Source organism: Dasypus novemcinctus, chromosome 9, assembly GCF_030445035.2.
Source record: "Dasypus novemcinctus isolate mDasNov1 chromosome 9, mDasNov1.1.hap2, whole genome shotgun sequence".
Lineage (NCBI taxonomy): Eukaryota > Metazoa > Chordata > Mammalia > Cingulata > Dasypodidae > Dasypus > Dasypus novemcinctus.
In genome coordinates this window covers 4,029,467-4,052,592 of record NC_080681.1, presented here as the reverse complement: position 1 = coordinate 4,052,592, position 23,126 = coordinate 4,029,467, and the positions used below count along the sequence as shown (strand labels likewise).

Below are 23,126 nucleotides of genomic sequence, written 5' to 3'. Positions count from 1 at the left end.
GTTTCCAAAGTGTCAATAATCAACCTTCGTATTGATAAATGTTCAGTAGAAGCACCATGAAACATGACCACCTAGGCAACTCATGTAAGTTCCCCATGCTTGTGTCTGCTCAATGGCCCCAATGATCACTCCAAATCTACAGCAACATAACTGTTGTTGATGGTGCTTCAAGATGGAATCAGATTGTGACCCTGCTTATTTGAGCCACAGTGTCACTAAATGATCATCTTTCATCATTCTTTAAGTACTTCCTGAGGATTTGCAGTCCCAGCACTGAATAGAATTGTCATCGTCAATCTCTGCTCTAAGAACTGACAATCTTGTCATACCAGCCATGACACAAACTCCTGCTTAGCCAAGGCTTGGATAGACAAGGAGTAAAGTAAGAGCAAATAAGCAAAGAAACTGCCTCAGAAACAAACAGAATAAAAAAGCACCTTGGCATGGCACATTTTCATTTATAAAATATATTTGTTTAACTTTCTTCACAAAAAAGTATATCCCTTTTTTTGTACCTGAGGAAACCAGGGCTCAGGGTGGATGCAATTTGCTCAAGAGTATACAGAGGGGAGGGGATGTAGCTCAAATGCTTAAGTGCCTGCTTCCCATGTACGAGGTCCCAGGTTCCATCCCTGGTACCTCCTAAAAACAAGCAAACATACAAAAAAAACAACTCTCACTGAACAGCAGGTATAGTCAGTGGTTGAGGACCTGCTTCCCACGTACAAGGTCCTGGGCTCAATCCCCAGTACCTCCTAATATGTGTGTGTGTGTGTGTGTGTGTATAGAGAGTTAGGGACCATCAAAGATGAGGGCACAGATCTTCCCGATCCCAGCTGTCAGCTCTCTCTCATACTTTTGTTTCTTAAGGGCCAGTGGAGCCCCACGCAGCAGCCACACCCTGGATATTTACTGGTCCTGCTTCAACTGTGGATTTCTGGGGAGCAAGTCACTTCAGAGGAAAGGCTTCCATTTCCCCCCATAAAACAGTTACAACCTCTGGGTCCCTCCCTGCCCGGATTCTTATGAAGATAAAGAGTCTAATCATAGTTTGAATATGTAGTCCCCAGGAAGGCAATGTCCCCTTCCCCCATGGTTTCTTCCTCTTCAGTATCCATGTAGAGGAACACAGGGGGCTGAAGATGACGATGAGGATGATGACAATAGCTCCATGTGTTGAGCGCTTCCTATGTGTTAAAGGTATTATCTCGTCTAACTCTCAGAATAATTCTGTTATAGCCTCCCTACTTTGCATATTGGGAAGCTGAGTGTTGGAGAGGCTGATGGACTTGACCACACTTACTAAGCTAGGAAGGGACAGTGCTAAGAGCCAACCCGAGCTGTCGGGCTCCAGTGCTTCTGTTGTTAGTCACTAAACTCCCTTAACGCAACTGAGGTTTCAAAGCGAAGTTAGTGTGTGAATTACCAGAAGAGCCTTAACGAAGGAAATGCAATATAATATATTATTATGTCCTAAAATGGCCTCCCAAATGGAAGAGCCACACATTCAAAAACTGGGCTTTTATTTATGGTGGCCATTTGATAGAACAGAAAGAACTCCATCTGTAATTTTGATCAGTGTCACTTCTGAACACAGGGAGCTTGGAGAAGGAGATTCATAAGACACCTGACACTTTGGGAACCTTTACTAAGGTGCCTAGATAGATGGGTGCTGCGCTAGGGAGGGACAGAAAAACAAGCATTGAAATCAGCCCACAAACCATCTGGGAAACATGACCACAGATTTCCCAATCTGTGCAGCAAGGGAAGAGAGATTAGAAATAGGATGAAAGCATAAAGCAGTGATGGGGAGAGGGGAAGAGAAATCCCCCTAGCCCACCAACTTGAGAGGGGTTTTGTTCAATAAAAAGCCCCCTCCTCAATGCAAGGCCTGGAGCAGTTTACTCCCATTGCCAGAGCTGTTTTTTTCCCTCTATAAAACTAGAATAACAAAAGTGATAAGGCTAACATGAGAAAGAATGAAGCTATTATGAAGATCTCTTCAAAATCAAGGGCTATAAGAAACCAATGCATGTCTCATTAATATGAATGAAATACGAAGAATAAATGCATGGAGTTAAAACTTGAAGTATAGGTTATTAGGAGATAAGAGGAGGGCTGAGAAGGAGTACTGATGCTAAACGCGTGTAGAAGTATTAATTAACTTGACTGTGAAAGTGTGGAAATGGATAGAGTTGATAGTAACACATTATAGTGAGTAGCAGCTGGTTTATAAATGGGATTGTGGCTGAACAGGGTAGTTTAGGGATGTAAATGTCAACTGAAAGAGAGCTAGAGAATAATCCATGGACTGAATAACACAGTAAACCCAGATGTGGATGAGAATTGTGGTTTATGGTACAGATGCAAGAGTGTCCTGTGAGCTAGAGCAGATGTACATTACTATTGCAGGGTGGTGGGAATGTGGAGAAGCATGGGAAAAATAAAACTGATGTTACCTAAGGACTGTACTTAACAGCAATACTACAACATTCATGCATCTATGCCAAAGATGTACTGTGTTGACAATGGGGGAGCTTGGAAAAAGTGGGCCAAATGTACACTGTGGACCATGGCTGGTGGTAATAGTCTGATGATATTATCTCATAATCTCTAATCTGTGTTGGTGAAGGGTTGTTGTATAGGAATTCTACATATGTGCATGATTGTTTTGTAAGTTCACAACTTCTGTAATAAAATACATTTTCAAAAATAATAATAGGGTGTGTTGGAGAGGAAATACACCAAATATAAGATATGGACTATAGTTAGTAGTAAGATTTTGACAGTATTCTTCCATAATTTGCAATGTTTCACAAGGAAAGGTGGTGGGGGGGGGGGGGGGTGGGGGAGGATACATGGGACCCCTGTATAATGTTATGCATGTTTGTTTTGTAAGTTTACAACTTTTACTATACACTTATTGTTTATGTATGTTCACGTATGAATGATAAACTTCAATAAAATTTTTAAAAATTAAAATTAAATCAAGGGTTATAGGAATGCTTAGTGATAGTAACAATTTCATCACTGTCATAATCATGACATAACCTTGTTTTCAGATGGGATAAAGAATTTTGAGTACAGGTGAAGTGCCACCTCTGTAACCACCTTGTTTGCGCAAGTGGCAATGCTTTGATTATTACAGCGCTACTGTGTTCTCTTCCTTCCAGAAGAGTCGATGTAACCCAAGTTAGGCTTAGAGCCATGTTCACTATATTCCGTTCAATTCCCACTTCCTCCCCAGCCCTGTCAGCAGGCAGAAGCCCTCCTCCAGGGGTTACCTTGCTGCTTCTGCATGGTGGTGAAATCCTCAAAGGTGAGCGTACGCACGGGGGGTCTCCAAAACGCGTATGTCTCCATGATGGCTTCCAGACCAGTCCTGCAGAGAGAAAAGTCAGCAAAGGAAGTTGTAAATAATCCCAAGGAGCACGCTGAGTTTTTAAAGATCCTGCAGGGGTCTGTCAAATAATTTATGCTGAAGCACTGAGAGATACCACCAGTTGTCATTGGTCTGGAAAAACGCAAGGCACAGGTGACTCGACTGCAGGAAGAACAAATCAACTCACTTCAGACTGTCTGCAAACAATTCTGTGACTCTGATGGAATTTCATCCTGATATTTCTCCAAATGAAAAAAAAAAAAAGCATGTGAAGTATTAAAGGTCAAGGCCACTATTGTCATGAGTGCAGCTGAGCAGGGCAGAGCGTTGACTTTTCCTCTAGCGCAGGAAGATGTCCTAATCTTGGCCACAGTGCACTGGCATGGCCTGTCCCCGAGTCACCTCCACCCCCCAAGCAGGGAAAGAGTCAAGGAAACTGTCAAACTGCTGTGCCTTTAAAGGCTTCTGAAATCAGCTGAGACAAGCCGAGCAACAGCAATGGAAGGAGAGGCAAGCAATCAAATACACTTGGCGTTTCTTCTACCTGAAGGCAAAGAAAGGGCTTGGTCCCAGAAATTTTACCTCAGGCAAAAAGACAAATACATTTCTCCAAGACATTTATCTGTATTTTTGTAATCTAGGAATCAAGCTGGTCTTGGAAGGTCATATTTTGGGGACTGCCAGACGTCAGGAAATGTCCAATATTTAACAAGTACATTCCCTTAAGGTTTCCGGGCATTGATACTGGAAATCCCATTAATTAGACTATGTTCACACTCTCTCTTTCACCCTTCAACTGATTCTCTCTCTACTATACATGTAAGATGAGATGCTGATATACATCATCTTAGCAGAATTGAGCAGGTTATGTCACCGGCAGCAACTCTGCTCCGCGCTTAAAAAGAGCCCCGAGTAATGCTCTGGCTTGAAGATATTAAATATCAGCCGTTATATATCTGACATAACCTGCTCAATTCTGCTAAGATGATGTATATCAGCATCTCATCTTACATGTATAGTAGAGAGAGAATCAGTTGAAGGGTGATGCTGCCGGTGGACTTCTCTTTAAAGCTAATAGCATCACTTCGGTCTGAGGAGGGAAGGGAGAGCTACAGTGACTGCGAGGTAGAAGAAGGAAGGGAGAGAAGAGGAGGTGGCTGAAATGCTTTCATAGCAATGATTCTAGCAAGTAGCAGGGCGTCCCTTCCTGGAAAATAAAAACGTTCCCTCTTGAGATAAAACTTACGCTGCCTCTGCTTCTCCCTAGAGAATACATTTCCAGAGCCCTCTTCAGTGCTGCATACCAAGAATGAAGTGAGAAGTATTTCATTTTAAGTGACAACAAATATCCTTTCCTTACAATCGACTATCAGATCCCCCGAGGTTCCTCTCAGATGAGCTGCTGATACACTCGGTGGCTCTTTGTGTTGGAAAACTGCCTCTTAGAACATGCCTTGCTTGCATAGTTAACTTTCTAAAGTCTTCCCTGGAATCTTGGAGGCTTTAAATACACCCATGTTGGCAAACCAAAGTCTGTATTTTAAGAAGAGGTTCAGAGGAGAGGGTGTTGCATGGTGTTTATTAGCTGTTAATCTGTTAGAAGTAGGCTTAGAAGACATCTCCACATAGTCACCCTACATTAATGCTGAATACAGTACATGAAACTATTTGTGGAGAGAAAGGGCCCAGGCAATTAGAGAGTTCAGAACAATAAGGGACAGGCAGATAAAGCCAGGCTGAGCTTAGGTGGATGTAAGAAGAAGATCGGCCAGGCTTAGCTCTTACTGCCCAGTGTTGGAATGTTGGCTACCCACCAGAACATCCCAGCTTCCCTTTAATGGCACAGGCGGCTCACTGCAAACAGCAGGGTCTTTACTGTTCCACCTCCTATTCCATTCTTCCCAAGAATGTGTACCGATGATGAGGACAAAATATTAGCTCAAGGACAAAGAACGGTCCCTTCTCAGTTCATAATACAGGACTAGAAGGCTAAAGTAGCAAAACCACACTGCTATGTAAGCCAGTATCATATCTATTGGAAAAACAGAAAAATGAACTTTTTCCTTCATTCTTATAATAAGCAAACCAGCTGTGGCAAAAATGTCAATAATTTTATTTAAGCAGCCAAGTCTTCATGGGAGACCATTTAACCAAAATCTAAAATAACACTAAATGTCTGAGTTATATAATCACAGATTTAGAAGTTGAGAAGGGTCTCAAGTGTCATCTACTTTTACCTCCTATGATAGCATCTTGGATGGCTGTCCACCTTAGTTTGGCATATTTCCCAACAAACTATTCCAGTTGTTTTGGATAGATCTGCTAGTCTTTTCTGATGTTGGGCTTAAATCTCTGCTGTAACTTTCACCCTCTGGCTCCATTACCAATGGACAAATGGTGAAAAGGCCAGACATTTCCCACTAAAAGTCTACCTGCCACACCTGTTAAGAAGGTAATGTACAGCATGTCACATATGGACATATTCACAGTCAGAGCAGGAGTCCTTTTTGCTCACTGGGGGGGAGGGAGGGGGAAGAGAGGCATTACTATCAGGAAATGATGGCTAAGACCACACATTCCTAACCTCACCTTACTAATCTACTGTGGATCCATCTCACAGAGATTTATCCTAGAGTCTTACTATGTAAACCTATTTATAGATTCAGAATGTACTGCGTTTTAGAAAAATGAATCCTATATGCCACGTTTATTTGTCCTCAAAGTCTATTAAGCTTCACTAGACAGGTCTAATTGTCAGCAAGTACTAGTTCTACATATTAGGATTTGGTGAATCACCATGGCACGGTCAGTATTTGATAACTCATCTCTCTCTACCACTAACATGTATCTGACGTGAGAGCTTGGGATCCCATATTTTCCTACGTCCCTGTGCCGAGGACAGGGCTTGGAACATGACAAGATCTCGAAGGATCTGAACTGAATTAATAGAGGAATTCATTTCCACCCTATCTTCTATTACTGAGTTGTTTCTTTATAAACTTTAACCAGCATCCATTTTACTAAGCCTAAGACTTAGGAAAACAACTTGGAGTAGAATCAAGGCTGAAAACCTAAAGAGTCCTCTAGGACTGGAGACTTGGAAATTGTTTGTATAGCTGATTGTGCCTTTCGTGACTCTGGTCTCTAGAGGTTTCCGTTTTCCCTATGCCTCTGCTATTCCAGCCATGGAGTCTGCGACCTTCAGCAGGGCCTGGGTCCCAAGGCCCACCCAGCCACCCCCCAGCAGAGGCTAGTCATTTCTACCCCTCATCTTCTCTTAGAAAGGTCCTTGCCAATTGCACATTGACAACCTCAGCCCCTTGGATAGCTCTACGAAGTATATCCTGCGCTCCACACTGTTTGCCCATTTGTCATCATTTATCTTTTACTGTGTACAATTTTATCTCAAGGTTCTACAAAATGAATTCATTGCTAAGAGAACAATGAAAAAGTGGTCTTGGGTATCTGTGTCCTTAACGTGTTCCACATGGTGGGCTGTTCAAGGATGCTGCACACCAAAGACCTGAGGTCATCGCTCAGGGTTCCAAACAGAGATGATCAAATTGGCCAGTGTCCCCCTCTTGCCTACTTTTCTCTGTTTGCTCCAGGGACACCAGAGCCCGTAGCCAAATCCCCTTTGCTCCATCCTTTGGCTGTAATCACCTCTCTGATTTCCAGGCCTCTTCTCTTTAGACTTTTCAGTCGGCTTCCTGGCCAAACCCACAACATGTGCTGGGGGAGCCATGGGGGAGGTGCCCAGGGAGAAAGGAGAGGAAGCGAGCCAGAGCAATTCTGAAAATTGATGATGCCTCTCCATCAACTGGTTTGGAAAAGCAGCCAGACTGTAAATAAATATCCTTTCAACCTTCTCATTCCAAGAAAGTGGCAGGATCATCCCTTTGGAGTTCGGGAAATATCTGACAATTATTAACAAAGATACGATGCTATTAGGAGCCCACAAATGCAGAGCTTCCACTTTCAGTTTGTCTTGAAACAGAGTTGCTTTACATGTTTCTTCCATTCATTCTCTCTTTAGTTCTGACTTTCTTAGTTTGACTCATCTCCATACTATTTGCTGGTGACACTCATAGCACAGGGGACGTATGTGATGGGTTGATAAGGCAACTGGTCATCTCTCCACTGAAGACAGTGAAATGCTGAGGCAAATCTACTGGGATGGAGGTCTTGCACTCATGAAGGAGGAATCCAATCAGAAAAAAATTATTCTTCTACTCAGCAATTACACACTAGTTTCAGGATATGCAAAGACAAAAAAAGACAGGGTCTTTACCCTTTAGGAGTTGTCTGTTCAACACAGAGAATAAAACGTAAACATCTAATTTCTGAACAGCATGATAAATGCTACACTGGACAGACATAGAAGATGCCACAGAGCACTGAGCAAGGAGTAATTAATACAGCTGGAAAACTCAAGGAGGATTCCACAAAAAGCCTATCATTTAAGCTCAGTATTAAAGGATATTCAGCAATTTTTCACATAGATAAGAGGCAGAAAGGGATTTCCTGGTTGAATATGAGCAAAGACTCAGCAGTACAGAAGAGAAGGCATATTTTAGGAACTTAAAATTCTTCATGGGCGCCAGGAAGCCCAGGGTGCAGGGCAGAGGGTGGACACCACGGGTCTTTCGTCCATGCTGGGTACTTGGATTTGTCCCGTGGGTGGTGCTGTGCTCCGGATCTCTCCTTTCCCTTCCTTGTTCAAGTATTGGGAAAGCCCAGAGCCATAGTGTACTCTTCCTTCACATCTAACCACCATCTCAGCTTTCTAATCCTCTTGCTTAGTCTGCCCTTTGCTTCACTGAAGTGATGTCAGCCCTTCCACATTTTCCCTTCTCCTTCACTGGCTCTGGAGTCAGTTCGTACTTCCAGAATACTCACGATATTTGTTGTCGGGGGACATCCTAAAAGACCTTCCAACAGAGGTCTGCAAATTGTCTAAAACACACCCTTCAAAACTTGGCTTTCGATGGTGTAATAAGTGTGTCTACACCGCAAAGAGAACTCATGTGCCTTGCAATGGCTTGAAAGGATGGTATCCAGTGGATGGACTCCTGCAGTTGAGTTAAACTTGTTCCCTCTTCCCCAGTGGAGTCTGAATAGACAGTAAGGGCAGTCTGGAGGGACTTTTCATTGCCTCAAGCAGGATAATAATATCTCATGATGACACAGAGCAGGCTACCTAAAATATTACGTTTCTTTGCATTTGACTAGAATGGTCGAACTTTAAGTTAGTGATACTAAAATCACATGAGAGACGGATTAGCAAAAGGAACCCAACCATTCTGCTCAAGTTGTGACTTGTAATAGGAGAAAACATTCTTACTTCATTGGAATTCAAAGCTTCATCAGTCCTCTGGCTCTGGATTAAATGCAGAGGGAGTTGTAAGGTACTTAATTCCATTTCTCATTCTCTCCTCAAAGAACCAGGAAACATGTCCCTCGAGCCCCTGTAGGCCTCATTATCTCGCAGATATTTCAGACTCCAATATGTTAGCCATTAAAAAGACGTCACTCTGCTCAATGACACCGTCCCTGGGCAAGAGCCATAGATAATAAAACAATTGCCAACTTTCCCTGGCAAAGCCACATGGCCAAGAGGACAACAGTGGAAAGAGTTCATGACAGGGAAGGGAGAACAAATAACAAGGCAGAGAAAAAGGTTCAATAGTGGCTAGAAGACCTTAAGCCAGGGGATATGGTGAACAGCATGGCTGGGAAGGACAGGAGGGGTCCAGCTGGATGCTGGACGCTGTGCCAGAATCTGCATAGGCGCAGCTACCTGGAACTGTAGATACAACAGAAGAGGCCAGCAGTGATTACAACCACAGATCTGCTAAATGGCTGAAGCCACCTCTGCCAGAGATAACAAAAGAATATGCAAAATATACAGGGATTAGCGATATTGCCAGAAAAGAGCAGGAGGAAATTGGCTGGAAAAATAGAACCACAGGCTCTAGGGAAAACAAATGAAAATATAGAAATTGAAAGTGAGGTAGACCCTTGGAAAGTCATGCTGGTTGGAAGGAGGCAGGAAGTCAGCTTGGAGGTTCTACGCTTGTTCCACCAGCCTTCACGAGTGACAAGGGGCCAGAGAGGAAGGTGAGGACAAGGTTGTCTGCTGACTGGCAAGTTGTCCTAACGGAGGAGAGTGACATCATTGCCTAGATGCTGTCACTGGCTGGATCTGAAAATTCTGAAAGCTGTTACCTCACTGTATTGTTTTACCATCAGTAAAACAGGGAGAACTTCACTGATACTGATCAACTCAGAGGTCAAGATGATGGACAGCTGGGACGACAGAAATTACATGAGATAATTACCGCTTTTATTTCTACGCGTATCATTTAAATGGCCAGAAGTAAAGGTTGAGCTGTTTGAAGTTGCTTGTGTTTTACCATTGTTTAACTACAAATACAGTAAGAGCCTATGTTCAGCTTCATGGAAAGGTAAGGGAGGAGAGAAGATTCGCGTTCTTGGTTACAACAGTGAGCTCCACCAACAGGTTTTACCTGCGCTCCACCTCCCCCCCCCTCCCCATTCCCAGAGAAAAGTTCATTCTTGCGGGTCTAAGCACGGATGAACTGGCTGTGGGGCTCGTGTACAACCCACTTCTCCCTCTCCCTCTTTTTCCTTCTGTTTGCATTCCCTCAGCACTCTTAGGCCTCACACTCCCCTTTCTGTTGGGTGCGTGAGAGGCAGAGCGCTCCCGCTGGCCTGGCGAGAGAGGGGATCCCCGCTCTGTGAACACTTGGGGCAGCAGTTTCTTAAGAGGGGGTCAGGGTGAACGCCTTCGCTCCCAACACCTTCCCCACCACTGCTGGGGGCGAGTTCCGTCTTTTGTGTTAGCTCCATCCTCAGTCGGCAAACAAATACACCCATTCCCGTAAGACCTTTTCAGACCACTGTCCCCCAACATTAGGGAAGGGGTGCCAGGCACGGAGAAGGATGGGGCCAGCGCGTTCCGGCAAGCAGCAGTGCTGGCTGGGAACCCTCTGAGGATGCGCCTGACTCAGGTTTCCCCGTGCGCCTCCTCCTGCCGATCCTGTGGCTTTTTCAGCACAGGACAACCCGTCGCAACCACTGCCCCGTAATAAAGGTGCGTCCCCGAGACACCGGCCCTGCCACCGACTCCCTCCTGACAGTTCCTGAACTGTGGAAACTGAGCGTCGTGGATCAGACCTCCGAGGGTAGACTCCACCGAGAACAAAAGTGCATGCCTTTCCGCGGCACCAGCTCCCTGGGCTCCAGAAGCCCCGTGCTCTCTGGGAACGACTGCGGCTTCCCATTGAGAGGAATGAGGAGGGAATGGGGGCCCAAAGAGGCCAGGAGCACTTCTCCATGCATATCTCTTTACAGGAAAATATGCAGACCAGGAAATCAGTATGCTCCACCACAGCTCCCTCCAGCATTCCCTCTTCCCCCGAGAGAACAGGGCTGTCAGCCCTGTTCTGCACTCTGACGGCACAGCAGTGTGCGGGGCTTACGGCTAAGACAGACTCACACGAGACATTTTAAGAGAAGGAGCGGGTGGCCGTGTCCTCCTCGTTTCTCTCCAGTCCTCCCTACGCAAGCCTCTGGGTCATGCTGGGATGGATTGAGCTCGACAAACCTGAACATGTTTTGGTTTGAGGTTTGGCAAATTCTGTAACTCCAAAGTATTCCACAAATGTTTTGTGTTCTGCAAAACCAAAAAACATTGGCCAAGCACTTTCCCCCCCTAATTTTTAAGCCCATGTGTTTTTAAAGGAAATGTAATCCGTATGTTTTTTGGTACATTTATATGCAACTCATCAAACCATGCCCTTTTGTGTGAGTCACTTGATGTCTAAAATGCACTGGGAGGATCTGAGGTTTGCAAGGCCTCTCTGGTAGCACAAGTAATGCAATAGATGAGGCCCTGGTCAGAAGGGGATGGCCTGGGTTCTGATATGGTTCAGAGTCACCGTTCCCTGAAGAAGTGCAAAACAGCTCATAGCCTCACCCAGCCCTTTTTCCATCTGCAACGAGGTACTAATAAAATGATTGCCCTCGTCAGATCCTGCAGTTAGTGAGAAAGAAAGTAAATTGCAGGTACTTTTGAGCTTTTCAAAATTAAAAATACAAGGGCATCTGTACTTAACCCCACCATTTCTTTTAATCTAGCTTCCCAGAGTGCTGGAGGACTCGAGTGGCTTCTACCTTTAAGAATTCATTCTTGCCCCACTGTGACACAGGGGACACAGTTTCAGAAGTTCCTCCTGGCTCCCTGTCATCTACTAGAGAGCCCCTTGTAGAGGGTTAGAGAGAAGATGACAAAGTCATCGGGAAAAGTCTTGGAGGACAGGCCGAGAGTATACAGATTGCTTTATGTGGAAAAGAGAAGCTCCTGGTGGCCTGAGTAGGGTCTTTAAAGAGATGAAGGGCTTTTAGAGGAAGGGTTCTGCTCTCTGTACCTGTTGAAGCCAAATGAGTCCAATTTAAAGGGTCAGCATGAGAGAGTGGAGAGAGAACAGGTGTTTAAGTCAGGCAGGCTCGAATGTGAATCCCTGTGCCCGCATCTACTAGGGCACCTGCTTAACCTCTCCGGGCCTCTGTTTCCTCACTTATAAAATACACGCTGTCTGAAGGATTAGAGAAAATGTAAGCAAAGGGTTTGGAATATTGTGACTTTTCAATCACAAGTACAAATTATGAATAATGTCTGAATATTAAATAGTTGTCACAAAGTCTGTGCAGTTTCTAAGACACATTTTCTGATTCAGTATTGTCTATTTAAAAAGGAAAGTTTCTGATCGAGTAACTGTAGCTATATCTGATTTATCTGGCAATTTCCATTTTCTCCTAAGATTCTGTCGGTAACAGATTTTAATTTTATTCAGGAAGAAAACAATTAGAAGGATTCAGAAGGAAGAAAGAAGACAGATCAACTAGAGACACGCCATAGTCTCTAAGGCCATTTACGGCAGGTGCTAAGAGTTCTATGAGCTTCACTAATTCCTAAGAGTTTCATTATATAGCAAACTAATCATAATGGCAATCTTAGGTCATTAAGAAAGGGTCACATGGTGTTCTATAAACTTGCTTTACTACAGCAGGAAGCATCTAATATATTTTGGAGATGCTTCCTACTGGAAAAAATGTTAATTTTTTTTCACAAAGTTTCAGCTCTTAAAGGTAATACTTTTATGAAAATTTTTGTCCACAATTCCTTGCTTCCTGAAAATACAAAATAAATGAGACATACTGAAGGTGCTATAAATCCTAATCAGAAAAAATAAATATCTTTGAATGATAATAAATCACCATCAAATGTTTTTAAGGGACTGAATTTCATATCATGTAAGGGGAAAAATACCATGACAGATTTGATTTGGTGATTTAGAGTGTGTTAACAAAGAATTTGGATAATTTGGCCTTTTAAGGCAGTTTTTTGATTCTTGGATCAGCAATCCATTTCTCTTTGCCTGAGTAAACACAGTGACATGGCCTGCAGATGTTCTTCAAAAAAAAAAAATAGGAGGCAGGGGCCACCAATGGGGAGTGGGGCAAATAATATCATATAGAAGAAGAATATCAGTGAGTTTGTTTCCCTATTATTCTTACCTGTTTCTCCCAGAATCTCTGAATCCTTTAGCAAAAGGGTTTCGGTCAATTTTTAATCTTGTGATCTGGAAACAAGCAAAAAAAGCATGAATTATGTTTATATTACTTCTTTTTCAATAACTCCTCAAAAATTAACAGAAATCATTCTGCTAATAACAACTGGTGCTTAAATTTAGTTTTCTTTTAGTATGAGATTTAAATGCTGCAGGATTTGGGCCTGACACATAGATGTCTGACCCAGCTCACCCATTCCTTTCCAAAGGCCAAGGTTTGCCCAATGTGTCTCTGTAAACTCTCCTCTGTTCCCCTTCCTAGCCTCAATAGTGATAAATCATTCGCTTCGACAGACACTTAAATGGAAAACTGAGCAACAGTCATATCCATGGTACATGACACATAGGAGGCACTTTTAAAAATGTTTGCTGAATGAATGAGTAAACGAATGGATGAATAAGTGAGCATGAGTGACGAAGGAAAGAAAAAACTGGGACAATTCAATCAGTATAAACCTCTGAGAGGAATCAGACCACTGAATACTCTGCCTCAGTCTGAAAGATCCAAACAATTGACTCCATTTCCCATTTTCCTCAATTGGGCCTTCCCTGCCAGTAGGGCGTATTCATTCAATGACCTGAAATGATCACTTAAAAGACACAAAAAGTAGCTAGATCTTTTTCCAGGGTCTCACCCAAAGAAAAGAAATGTGTGCCTGGACAGAAGGGGATCCAGCCGATCTCACCCAGGTTCCACAGCTCCCAGCGAACTCAGAAGAAGCAAAGAGAGAGTTCCATAAAGCTAAGGAACCCGCCACTCCAGCTGTGTCACCAGGCAGCTGGGTCCTTAGGGCCATCTGGTTCAGCTCCATTCAAGGCACAATTCCTCCTCAACTGCATCACGTCTTAGCCCCGTCAAACTCCCCCGTGGTTGCCTTTACTACCGTTGTGCCTCTAGAGTAGAACAAGCCTGACCAACAACTTCCACATGCCCTCTCTAGGGTTTCCGTTTTCAGTCTTGGTCACGGGAGACATTTTGATACCTTTGTGTCTACACCAGATGTTAACGACTAGCTGTTTTCAAGCAGTGGAGACTTGGAGGGGGTGGCTAGGAAGTTCAGGAGAGAAGGGAAGGTACTCTCAATGGAGTGCAATTTAGAAATGAGGGACTCTCGTTAATTAAGACTATCTTAATCTCTCTGATAATTGCAGGACTGATCACTAGGAGAGGTAAAGCCATTTCCTATATTGCAAATCTCTCCAAGGCCCTCTTCTTCCCACTTCCTCAGAATGGGATTTCCCAAAGCCACAGTCTTCAGAAGTCTTTAAAATGCAGTGTGAGCGTCTGACAAACAGACTGCTTGAAAGAACCACGCTGACTTCCAGGTTCTTTTTCTCCCTAAACATTCCTCGCCTCCAGAAGGGCACACCAATAATGTTGCACTAATAACACAGCAAAAGCAATTTTACATCTATTTTATAGCCCAGAGCAGGCGCCTGCAAGGTTGGCTTTCTAAAGTCCAGTGTTTGCCATGTGAATGCTGTATTGAGTTTAAAGAGTATCACTGCTTTTCTTGTTTTTGACTTAAAATCAGTTCTTTCTTCTTCCATAATCCACAGCAATAAACCACATGCCACGTTTTCTTTTCAAGTCGGGGTTATAATATTTTATTTTCTCTTTGAAGATGGTTTATCCTATCTGACTCGTTTATGTTCAGGGTTCTGATATATGATTGTGCTGCCATGTTTTGGGAGCCTCCACAAGCCCCTGTAAATATCATGACATTCTTTTCCATAGGCCTGGGAGAAATCGTTGAAAACCTGTTTCCCACAACTCACTGGATCCCAGACAAAGGGATCTGATTTAATGGACAAATGTCACCAAACGTTAAGAAAAACTACATCTCTACACTTATTTCAAAGCTTTTATGTGAGACTTAGAGAGCTTTACGAAGAATGTGGCTGTGCCACTCATTATTTACTTATTAGCAAGTGTTTTTGCATACAAAGCACTGACAGACAACATTCAGTGACGATGAGTGTATACGGTCACTGCATGGCTGTATATAGTCAGTTTCTTCCCCGACAGAGCTTATAATTCAGAAGGGAAAAAAAGCACACATATACAGTAATAATTACATTATAAAACAGAGTCACAATAAAGGCAAAGTGCCATGAGAACTTCGGGGAAGTAGCAATTGCTCCAAGTTGAAGAGCTCTGAGGTTTCACATTGGAGGTAGCAGATGAGCCAGACCTGGAAGGATGTGTAGAATTTTAAAGGTTAAAAAAAAATACAAGAAGGGGAGAAAGGAACAAGAGAAGCATTTCATAAGAAAGGTCCAATATAAGTCAGAACATAAAAGTAGGAAAGAATGAAGCATTTTCAAAGAATATCTAGGAGTCCAAGTTGACCAGAGCATTTGGGAAAGGAGTGCTGAGAGCAGTCTGGAGAGGATGGCTGGTTGAGGCCACATCACGGGAAGCCTCTGCTACCTGACTAAGGCATTTAGACTACCCGGCCAGCAGAAGAGAGCAGTTTTAGCTGTAGGAACCAAATTGCAATCCCAGTTCAGGCTTGTGCTGACAACAGGGGCTTTGCCTACAGATGTCAAGGGTAACAGGGACCGTAATTTGTAGGCATAGATCAGTGTGTTTTCCACTCAACAACCGTCAGTTTCGAGTAGTCCCACCGCGTCCCTATCAAGTGCCTGCCTGGTTAACTCAGAGCTTACGCATGTCTTCTGTAGAATAGAAAGAAATACAGACAGCAGCTGGGCCACGGAAGCCTTGGAAGACAAAGAGATGAAATAAGGTTCATTCTCACCAGAAAGAAAAAGAAACAGAAGCCCACTCCTCCTTCCCACAGTGGAATCTGAGATGAAGAGCCCATGGAGGAGCAGGCAGGCGGCCTGATGTGTGCCATCGCTGCCTCTTCAGACCAAGCCCCTTTGCAGGCAATGGGGGAGGAAACCGGAAGCTCATCTGCTGCATCCGAGTCCAAGTGCGCCTGGTCTGATCAAGCAGAGAGAGGCCTGAGTTGGCTCTCCAGAAGTCCCGTGGTTCCTCTGGGGTGGCTAAGGGACTCTGAAGTCCTCGCGTGCCGTGATGGGGTGACGGGGTGATGCTGACGCAGAGGCGCCCAGCCTAGCCAGGAGCCCACAGAGATGGCTGAGGCCCGTGAGGAGGAGCCAGCAGCGGGGCCACTGGCGCTGGGGAGCTCCGGTCAGCAGGGCATACCGGCACAGGGGTCCCAAGACCAGACCAACAGCTCCCCAGAGCCCAGGGAGGGCCCAGAGACATCGTGGGGTCCCCATGCAGGTGTGGGCCCCACTTCCACCCACTGTGGGGCCTCGTAAGTCACCCCCACCCCTGCACTCACCCCATACAGCTAGAGGCATCGGGATGGAGCAGAGGGAGGGAAGAAAAACCCGGGGGGAATAAAACTAAACATTTGCCCCAAATAAACCAAGTTACATGAGGATATTTAACCCAAAATAGAACTGGCAACTGCATTCTCCCCTACCCTACCCCAACAGAGAGACCAGGGCTTTTTAGGAAAATTAGACTAGCCATAGGAAATGTACACACATGTCCACAAGAGGTGAAGAGCTTCAGACCTAACACAGCTGTCCAACTCCACCACCCTCGAGACACTGCCGAGACCAGGCCACCGCCACCTCCCAACTAAACTAGGCTCCGTGGCCTTCAAACAGAGCTCCTGCTTCCACGCCTGTCTCTGTCCCAGCTCTCCTCCACCCGGCACCCGAATGACTTTGTTAGGGAATTACTGGATCATGTCCCTCTCGTCAGCAGCTACCACTGTACTCAGCCCTCCAGCCAAGCTCCTCGCAGGACCCAGCAGCAGGCCACCCACACTCCTCTCCCAGGCCCCCTGGCGCCCGCAGGGCTGTTCTCACTGTGGGAAAGGGCCGGTCTCCTTGCCTGCTCATGTGTCCCACCCTCAGTCCACCCCAGTGAGAACAGGCTTTTCCCTACTCCTTGCATAGCCGACCCTTCCTCTTAAGTCTAACTGTTCATCTCCTGGGACATCGCGGTCCCTCATCACCCCTCCTACACAGAATACCCCTGCTGCGCTCTTTAATTGCACCCTATTATTCTTCATCTTTGCTCTAAACCCAATTGCTAATCATGCCTTTATCTCTTTGTGTACATATGTACTGACTCTCTCTCCCCTGGGACTACAGACAGGGATGCGCCTAATTTATGTATCATTTTTTTAACTAGAACCTATATGCACCTGGCATACTTCAATGATCAATGAACAATTTGTTAATGAATGAGCGAAGGAGTGAGTGAGCAAATGAATGATGATGTGAGAACCAGCCCCAAAGCCACCATGAGCCTACGGGAACCAGCCCATCAGCTCTCTCAATCCTATTTGATTTTCCTGCAGGCATTACAGACAAGGCTTAAAGGTCCTCCCAGTCAGAACCGGGTCCATTACTAACTTCCTGTGCAGCTCAAGCGATTCTACAGCGGTCAGGTTCAAACTTGGACCAGTGATAACGCGGAGACACAGAAAGCACAGAGGTTGTCGAGGCACTTTTCTTCACTAGTTTTATTTCCCAACCCTATTCTGACTCACGCATATTGAAGACTGCGGCACATGTGGGGGTGGTTACTGACTTACCACCATTAATTTTAATCATTTTTACTGGCTTTTTAGCCTGGTGACAGAGAGGCAGTCAATAAATGCAGTATAGTTCACAATGCACAGTGCAGACATAAACAGCACAACCTGAAAAAGGAAATGAAACTTGAATATCCTGTGTATGATTTTATAGGACCAAGGCTGAAAAGGCGCTCCCTCATTAACACTCTCTTGGTGACTTTCATTTTTTTACCATATTTCTTCTGGTTAAAAAAAAAAATCCTTAGCCTCTGTGCAAAAAAGATTCGGCACTTGATTGGAAAGTTAGAGCACAACTGGCTCAGTAGTTTAGGCTATAATGAGTGGCTCAAAAATCCTATTGGATTTGTTTATACAATCTTGCTGGAGTTTCAGACTTCCTATCTGGTTCATGTGGCCAAGAACAGAATTGTGTTTTTTTGAAATCTAGTTTCCTGTTTGGGGGTTGAAATCAAGGTTCAGCAGTCTTTTTCCCTTGGAAAAGACAAAGACACAGCGATGGAAATTTCCTGCTAATTTCATGAAGACATGCCGGCATCAGTTTCTTCCAAAAAGAAGCAGAGGGTGTAGAATCACCTTTATTCCCACCTCTTACAGCTTATTCTCCACAATGAGATTCTGGGTATGGCATGCCTTCCTCTCTACTATAGACCTGCCACGTTGGCCCTGAAAGAACAAATAACAGTAACAATAACCTCACTAAGTCAGCAGCCCTGTGAGTCTACAGGTCGGTCAGCAAGGGTGGGGGAGGGAATGGGGAAAGGGAAATACAAGCATAAACTATTCCACTGGAATAGAAATGCTTTCTTCACACTTCTCTACTACTTTATCCAAAGAACCAGAACCACAAATACACAAGGAAACTGGCAGAAGGTTTATCATTCAGTCAGTCTTTTGCCAAGCATATATTCAGTGTATTTGCTGAGACAGATAGGAGTGTCTTAGAATTATAGAGATGAAAGAGTCCTTCATCTTAATTAGTGATTTCTGGGCTTCAGAATTTATACATCAGTTCTAATACCCTGCCCCCCCAATGATTAACACTGATATCCCAATTTTTTATTCTATCAAGTGAAGACAGTTAACATCTATCCACTAGCTCCTGCTATCATTTCATAAGAGAAATGACATTTTATTATCAAAAAAGTAGAAAAGACAAAATAGAATAATGTAAATAATGTACAGCTTTTTAAATTGCATATGTGTGTATTTGAAAAATCCCTACGTTATCCTTAATTTTTTAAGTTAACCACAAAAAACTTCTCCATGGATTGGTGACCAGGAAATACTGGTCCAGGCCAGCCTTCGGTTTGCAATTGGGAACGGTGAGGTGGAGAGACCTGTCCAGGTCAACAAGGCCAGGGGCTGCAAACTGGGTCTAGAACTCCAATCTCCTTACTTCCAAACGGGTGTTTTCCCACCATACCCCACTGTCACTTATAAAAGGCAAAGGTTTTGTACGGAAAAGCTCCAAATATTGAGGGGAAGACTGGACACACACACACACAAAGATGAGAAAGTGAGAAAAGGTCCTGAGACTGGGAACCATTTCATTTCAACTCCATCCCCTCTATTGTCCTTCTGTGGCTTGTGCTTCTCCAAAAAGCTCCTGAGAACACTGAGGACCTCCAGGATTTACTTTCAAAAGCCTCCCAACCATTCCTTTAAAAAAAGATGACTAAACAAGGTTGTCCTAAAATGTCAATTGTTCTTATTCTACAAGGTCAAGGGAAATAAAAACACAGCAATTGATGAATATAGCTCACAAAAGAGAATAATTTATAGCATCTGGCATCTTCCTGACAAGTCTGAAAATTATGGTTAGGTAAAGGCTCTGACCTACAGGATACAGACTTCAAGTTTCCCAGAGGGAAGGACCTGAGGTTATTTTGCATTATTAGAAGGCACTGTATTTATTAGATCATATCTACACAGCCAAAGGGAATGTTAAAGAATTATACTTGTTGATTTATCCAGGGATTGGGGGCTTGTAAAACAGGCAAAAGCTGTTATCTTGATCTCAAAATGACTGCAATTGAGTATGACTCATCTATTTTGAATGTCAGCACATCATGAATTCACCAACTTGACAGGAGGACAAAGAGATCAAAGCAGTTACCTATTGATTCCAATCCCTTTGAGAGTCAATGCTGCTCCTTTAGGTCCCCACCAGCCACTTTCTCCTTAACGAGCAGTTCATTAAGGAAAACTGTCTCTACTCCCCAGTCTCCTTCATGCCTCTGCAGACCCAGCCGTGGAGCAATGTAGGCTACTACTGTTAATTGGAGGCCAGGTTAGTGCAATTGGATTGAACATATTTCCCCACTTAGTCCTCTTAATTCTATGAAGCAGATATGTTTTTAGAATAGGAAACATGAGCTGAAATGGGTTAAGAAACTTGATCAAGGTCACACAGCTTGTCAGTGAAAAGGTCAGAAATCAAATCAGGTGCGCCTGCTGCCAAATCCCATGGTAGCCAGCACCCACTAAGCCACCACCACCTCCGCCCCAGCTCTCATGTAGAAAAACATATTTATACAAGCAGAATGTCATCAGGGGCAGGAAGACTGCCTATGAGAGAAGGTTGAAGAAGTCGAGGGATTTCGGGTACCCATGTTTGGATCCCTTTCTTTGTCACCATGAGTTGTAGCTTTCTAGTTTCAACTCAAATGACAAATTGCTCCCTGGGTCTCCAGATCTGGTTTCAGCCTTCTAATTTGCTCTACAAACGAATTTCTAAAGCTGGAATAGTTATCTGCCACATCTCTCCCTTCATGAGAAACTAAAATGGTGGCTGGGGAAGAGTCTTGGAAAATTCCAATCAGTCATTCAAAGAGCTTGAACTCTTACTCCCCTTCCTCCAAACCACAGCTAATCCCAAGATCCTAGACCCTCCAAATACCATGTCTGCATTGCTGCTGTATTCTGTATGCGAGTTTCAAAATTATTGGTTACCTACGTATTCTGTAGGGACCCTCCGTGGCCTCTGCAATTTTGCTATCTAAAGAGTTTAAGAGGACTTCATTGTTTTTAGGTAGAACTCAGAGCCAACGAAAGTTCTGCCTTTCACTTTAGTTCAAATGTGGCATCCACAAGGAAAAGCTGAAGTTAGGAATACTTTACAGCTGCTTAGAAAGTCCAACAATCATTTAATGCTCAACATTTATTGGATTAAGGGGTCGTTGTATATCAAATTCCTCTGAAAGTAAAGAAAGTCTAAGTAATCTTATCCAGATGCACAATGAAAGACTGAAATACCCTTTCCATAGGAACCAAAGATTACATAACTCACCTTCACCTGCCTGGCATGTAGTAATATCAATATTTAATAAATGAATGTTTTCCTTCTATTGCTTTCATTGTCAGAGCCCTGGTTGAAAAGCAGAGTATCTAGTACAAAAGATACTGAGTGATAGTATAAATTTATTTTGCTTCAAGCAGGTCCAAAATAAAAGTTTACAGATTTTCAAACAAGATGAACAAACAAAAGTTCTTTGTTTTGGAAAAGGATTCACTGCAGGATCCTACTAATTAGACAATTTGCCAAAAGATGAAATACAATCCACTTTACAAAAATGGTATTCACATGTAACTTTTAGGGAATTGCATAAGGTGAGACCACCTGTAAACCCAACCAGCTACCCTCCTCAAAAAACATATATATATATCATTGTTTAGAAAGCCCATGATAATTTCAGACATGGGCTCTCCTTCCGCCTCCCTCACCCACACACCTCTGCCTGTCACCTGCTTGATTGATACGTGTGCTGCAGTATCAGGTAAAGCTTTAACTCTTCCAGGAAAACTCCCCTCTTTTCCCAAACTAAGAAATGCCCTGTCCACATGTCTTTCATTAAATTATTCCACTACATAATCATAATGTCTTCATGTGTCTTTCACTCAACTAAAACTCCTCTCTCCTTAAGGATGAAGGAAGTCTTAATCAGCTCAATTTCTCTACTAAACATAGAACATGGTAAGTTCTCAATAAATATCTGTGGAATGAATGAACAATGACCATATTACAGACATAAAAACATACAGATGTCAGATGTGGCTGGTAAACACATGGAAGCAAATTTAGTCAGTATCAATGGAAGTCCTGGTTCTTAATTAGAATTTTAGAGGCTTGATGAATTTGATATGTCCTGATGGAAGAATACACAGAAAACTGCAGATGAAAGGGAAAGTCTGAATTAAACCTTAGTATGTGCAAACAAATCCTACATGATGAACAGTTTGCCTGATGTAGTAGAGATCATGAACATAGGTACAAGTATAGAGAGACATGAAAATAACTTAGGAGAACTTGTCTCTGATCTAAATCTAGACTCCACCAGCTGCTACGAGGCATTCCAGTGTTGTCATCACCAATGTCCCATGCGTATTGCAAGACTGGTCTCTTGCTTCCAACTCGGTGTCATGTAGAAGGACTAGGCATTTCTTACCAAAAGCAAACTTAAACTCCTTTAATGGCAGTCACAGCAGGAAAATCCAAAGAGCAGTCTCTTACCTGCTGGTTCTGATAGGCTGTGACTGTGGTGAACACAGTCTCAGGAAAGTTGAATGTTTTCACCCCATCCCCAACGGGGACAGGCTTGGTGGGCGAAAGCTCGCTGCTGAAGTCTTTGCGAATCACATGAACTCGAGGCTGGTATTTGTGCATAGAGTGCAGAATGATCTAAAATGAGAAGCGGAAACATTATACCCGAGTTGGTGTTAAGATCTCTACATCTTCAAGTTCTTGTGCAAAATAAACCACAGAGAGAAGCACTGTAAGAAGAGCACAGGTTGGGAGTGGGATGCCCAAGAAACTTGAGGTCAATGTACCTGCTCGTGGCAGGAACTACACAGCAGTATCTTGATCATGGATGGTGGAAGTAATATGTTTGCTTTAATGAGATAAATGCTGACTGACTGTTCTGGTATTGACGGGCAACATTCTGCTGAGAGGTCTCAGAACCTCGGCCAGGTGGCAAGGTTTTCCTTCCAGCTTCAAATTTTCATTGTCTCTTGCTACCTTTAAATTCTACTTGTTATTATTTTGCACCGGGTATTTTGTTTACGGAAGTTCTTTTATGACATATGAGAGTGAATAGTATACTTATGTTCTCCTTCCCTCAGAAAATTGTCATGTCCTTGAAGATGGGAGCCATGGTTTTAGCTTCTTTTCAATCTTCCCGTAGCACCCAGTTCAGATCTTGGCATTCAGTAGGAACTCAGTATATATTTTACTGCCAAAGGTAAATTTATAACATTAGGTGTTCCAGTTATACCTGGAAAACCTCAACAATTGGTGTTCTCATAAATTCATAAATTTTTTAACAAATCAGCCAGAAATGTCACTTCAGTTGTTCCTTTTAGTTTATTGCCTTGTGAGCTACTCTACTGGATGCTATTTCTTTTACTGCATTTTAATTTGTCATGTATTCTGTCTTACCTCTCTGACTGGATTGTAAGTCCCTGTACCACAAGAGTCATGCATAGCAGAGGTCT

General features: G+C 43.5%; 1 protein-coding gene across 1 annotated transcript in view; it reads right to left on the bottom strand.

The window, feature by feature from the left end:
- Positions 1 to 23,126, bottom strand: part of TBX15 (T-box transcription factor 15) — a 99,545-nt gene that overhangs the window by 12,162 nt on the left and 64,257 nt on the right. The window contains exons 5-7 of the mRNA XM_004456605.2: positions 22,144 to 22,311; positions 12,986 to 13,050; positions 3,285 to 3,382 (exon numbers count right to left, since the gene is read on the bottom strand). Of these exons, the coding sequence (XP_004456662.2) occupies positions 3,285 to 3,382; positions 12,986 to 13,050; positions 22,144 to 22,311 (331 nt within the window). The remainder of the gene's footprint in view (positions 1 to 3,284; positions 3,383 to 12,985; positions 13,051 to 22,143; positions 22,312 to 23,126) is intronic.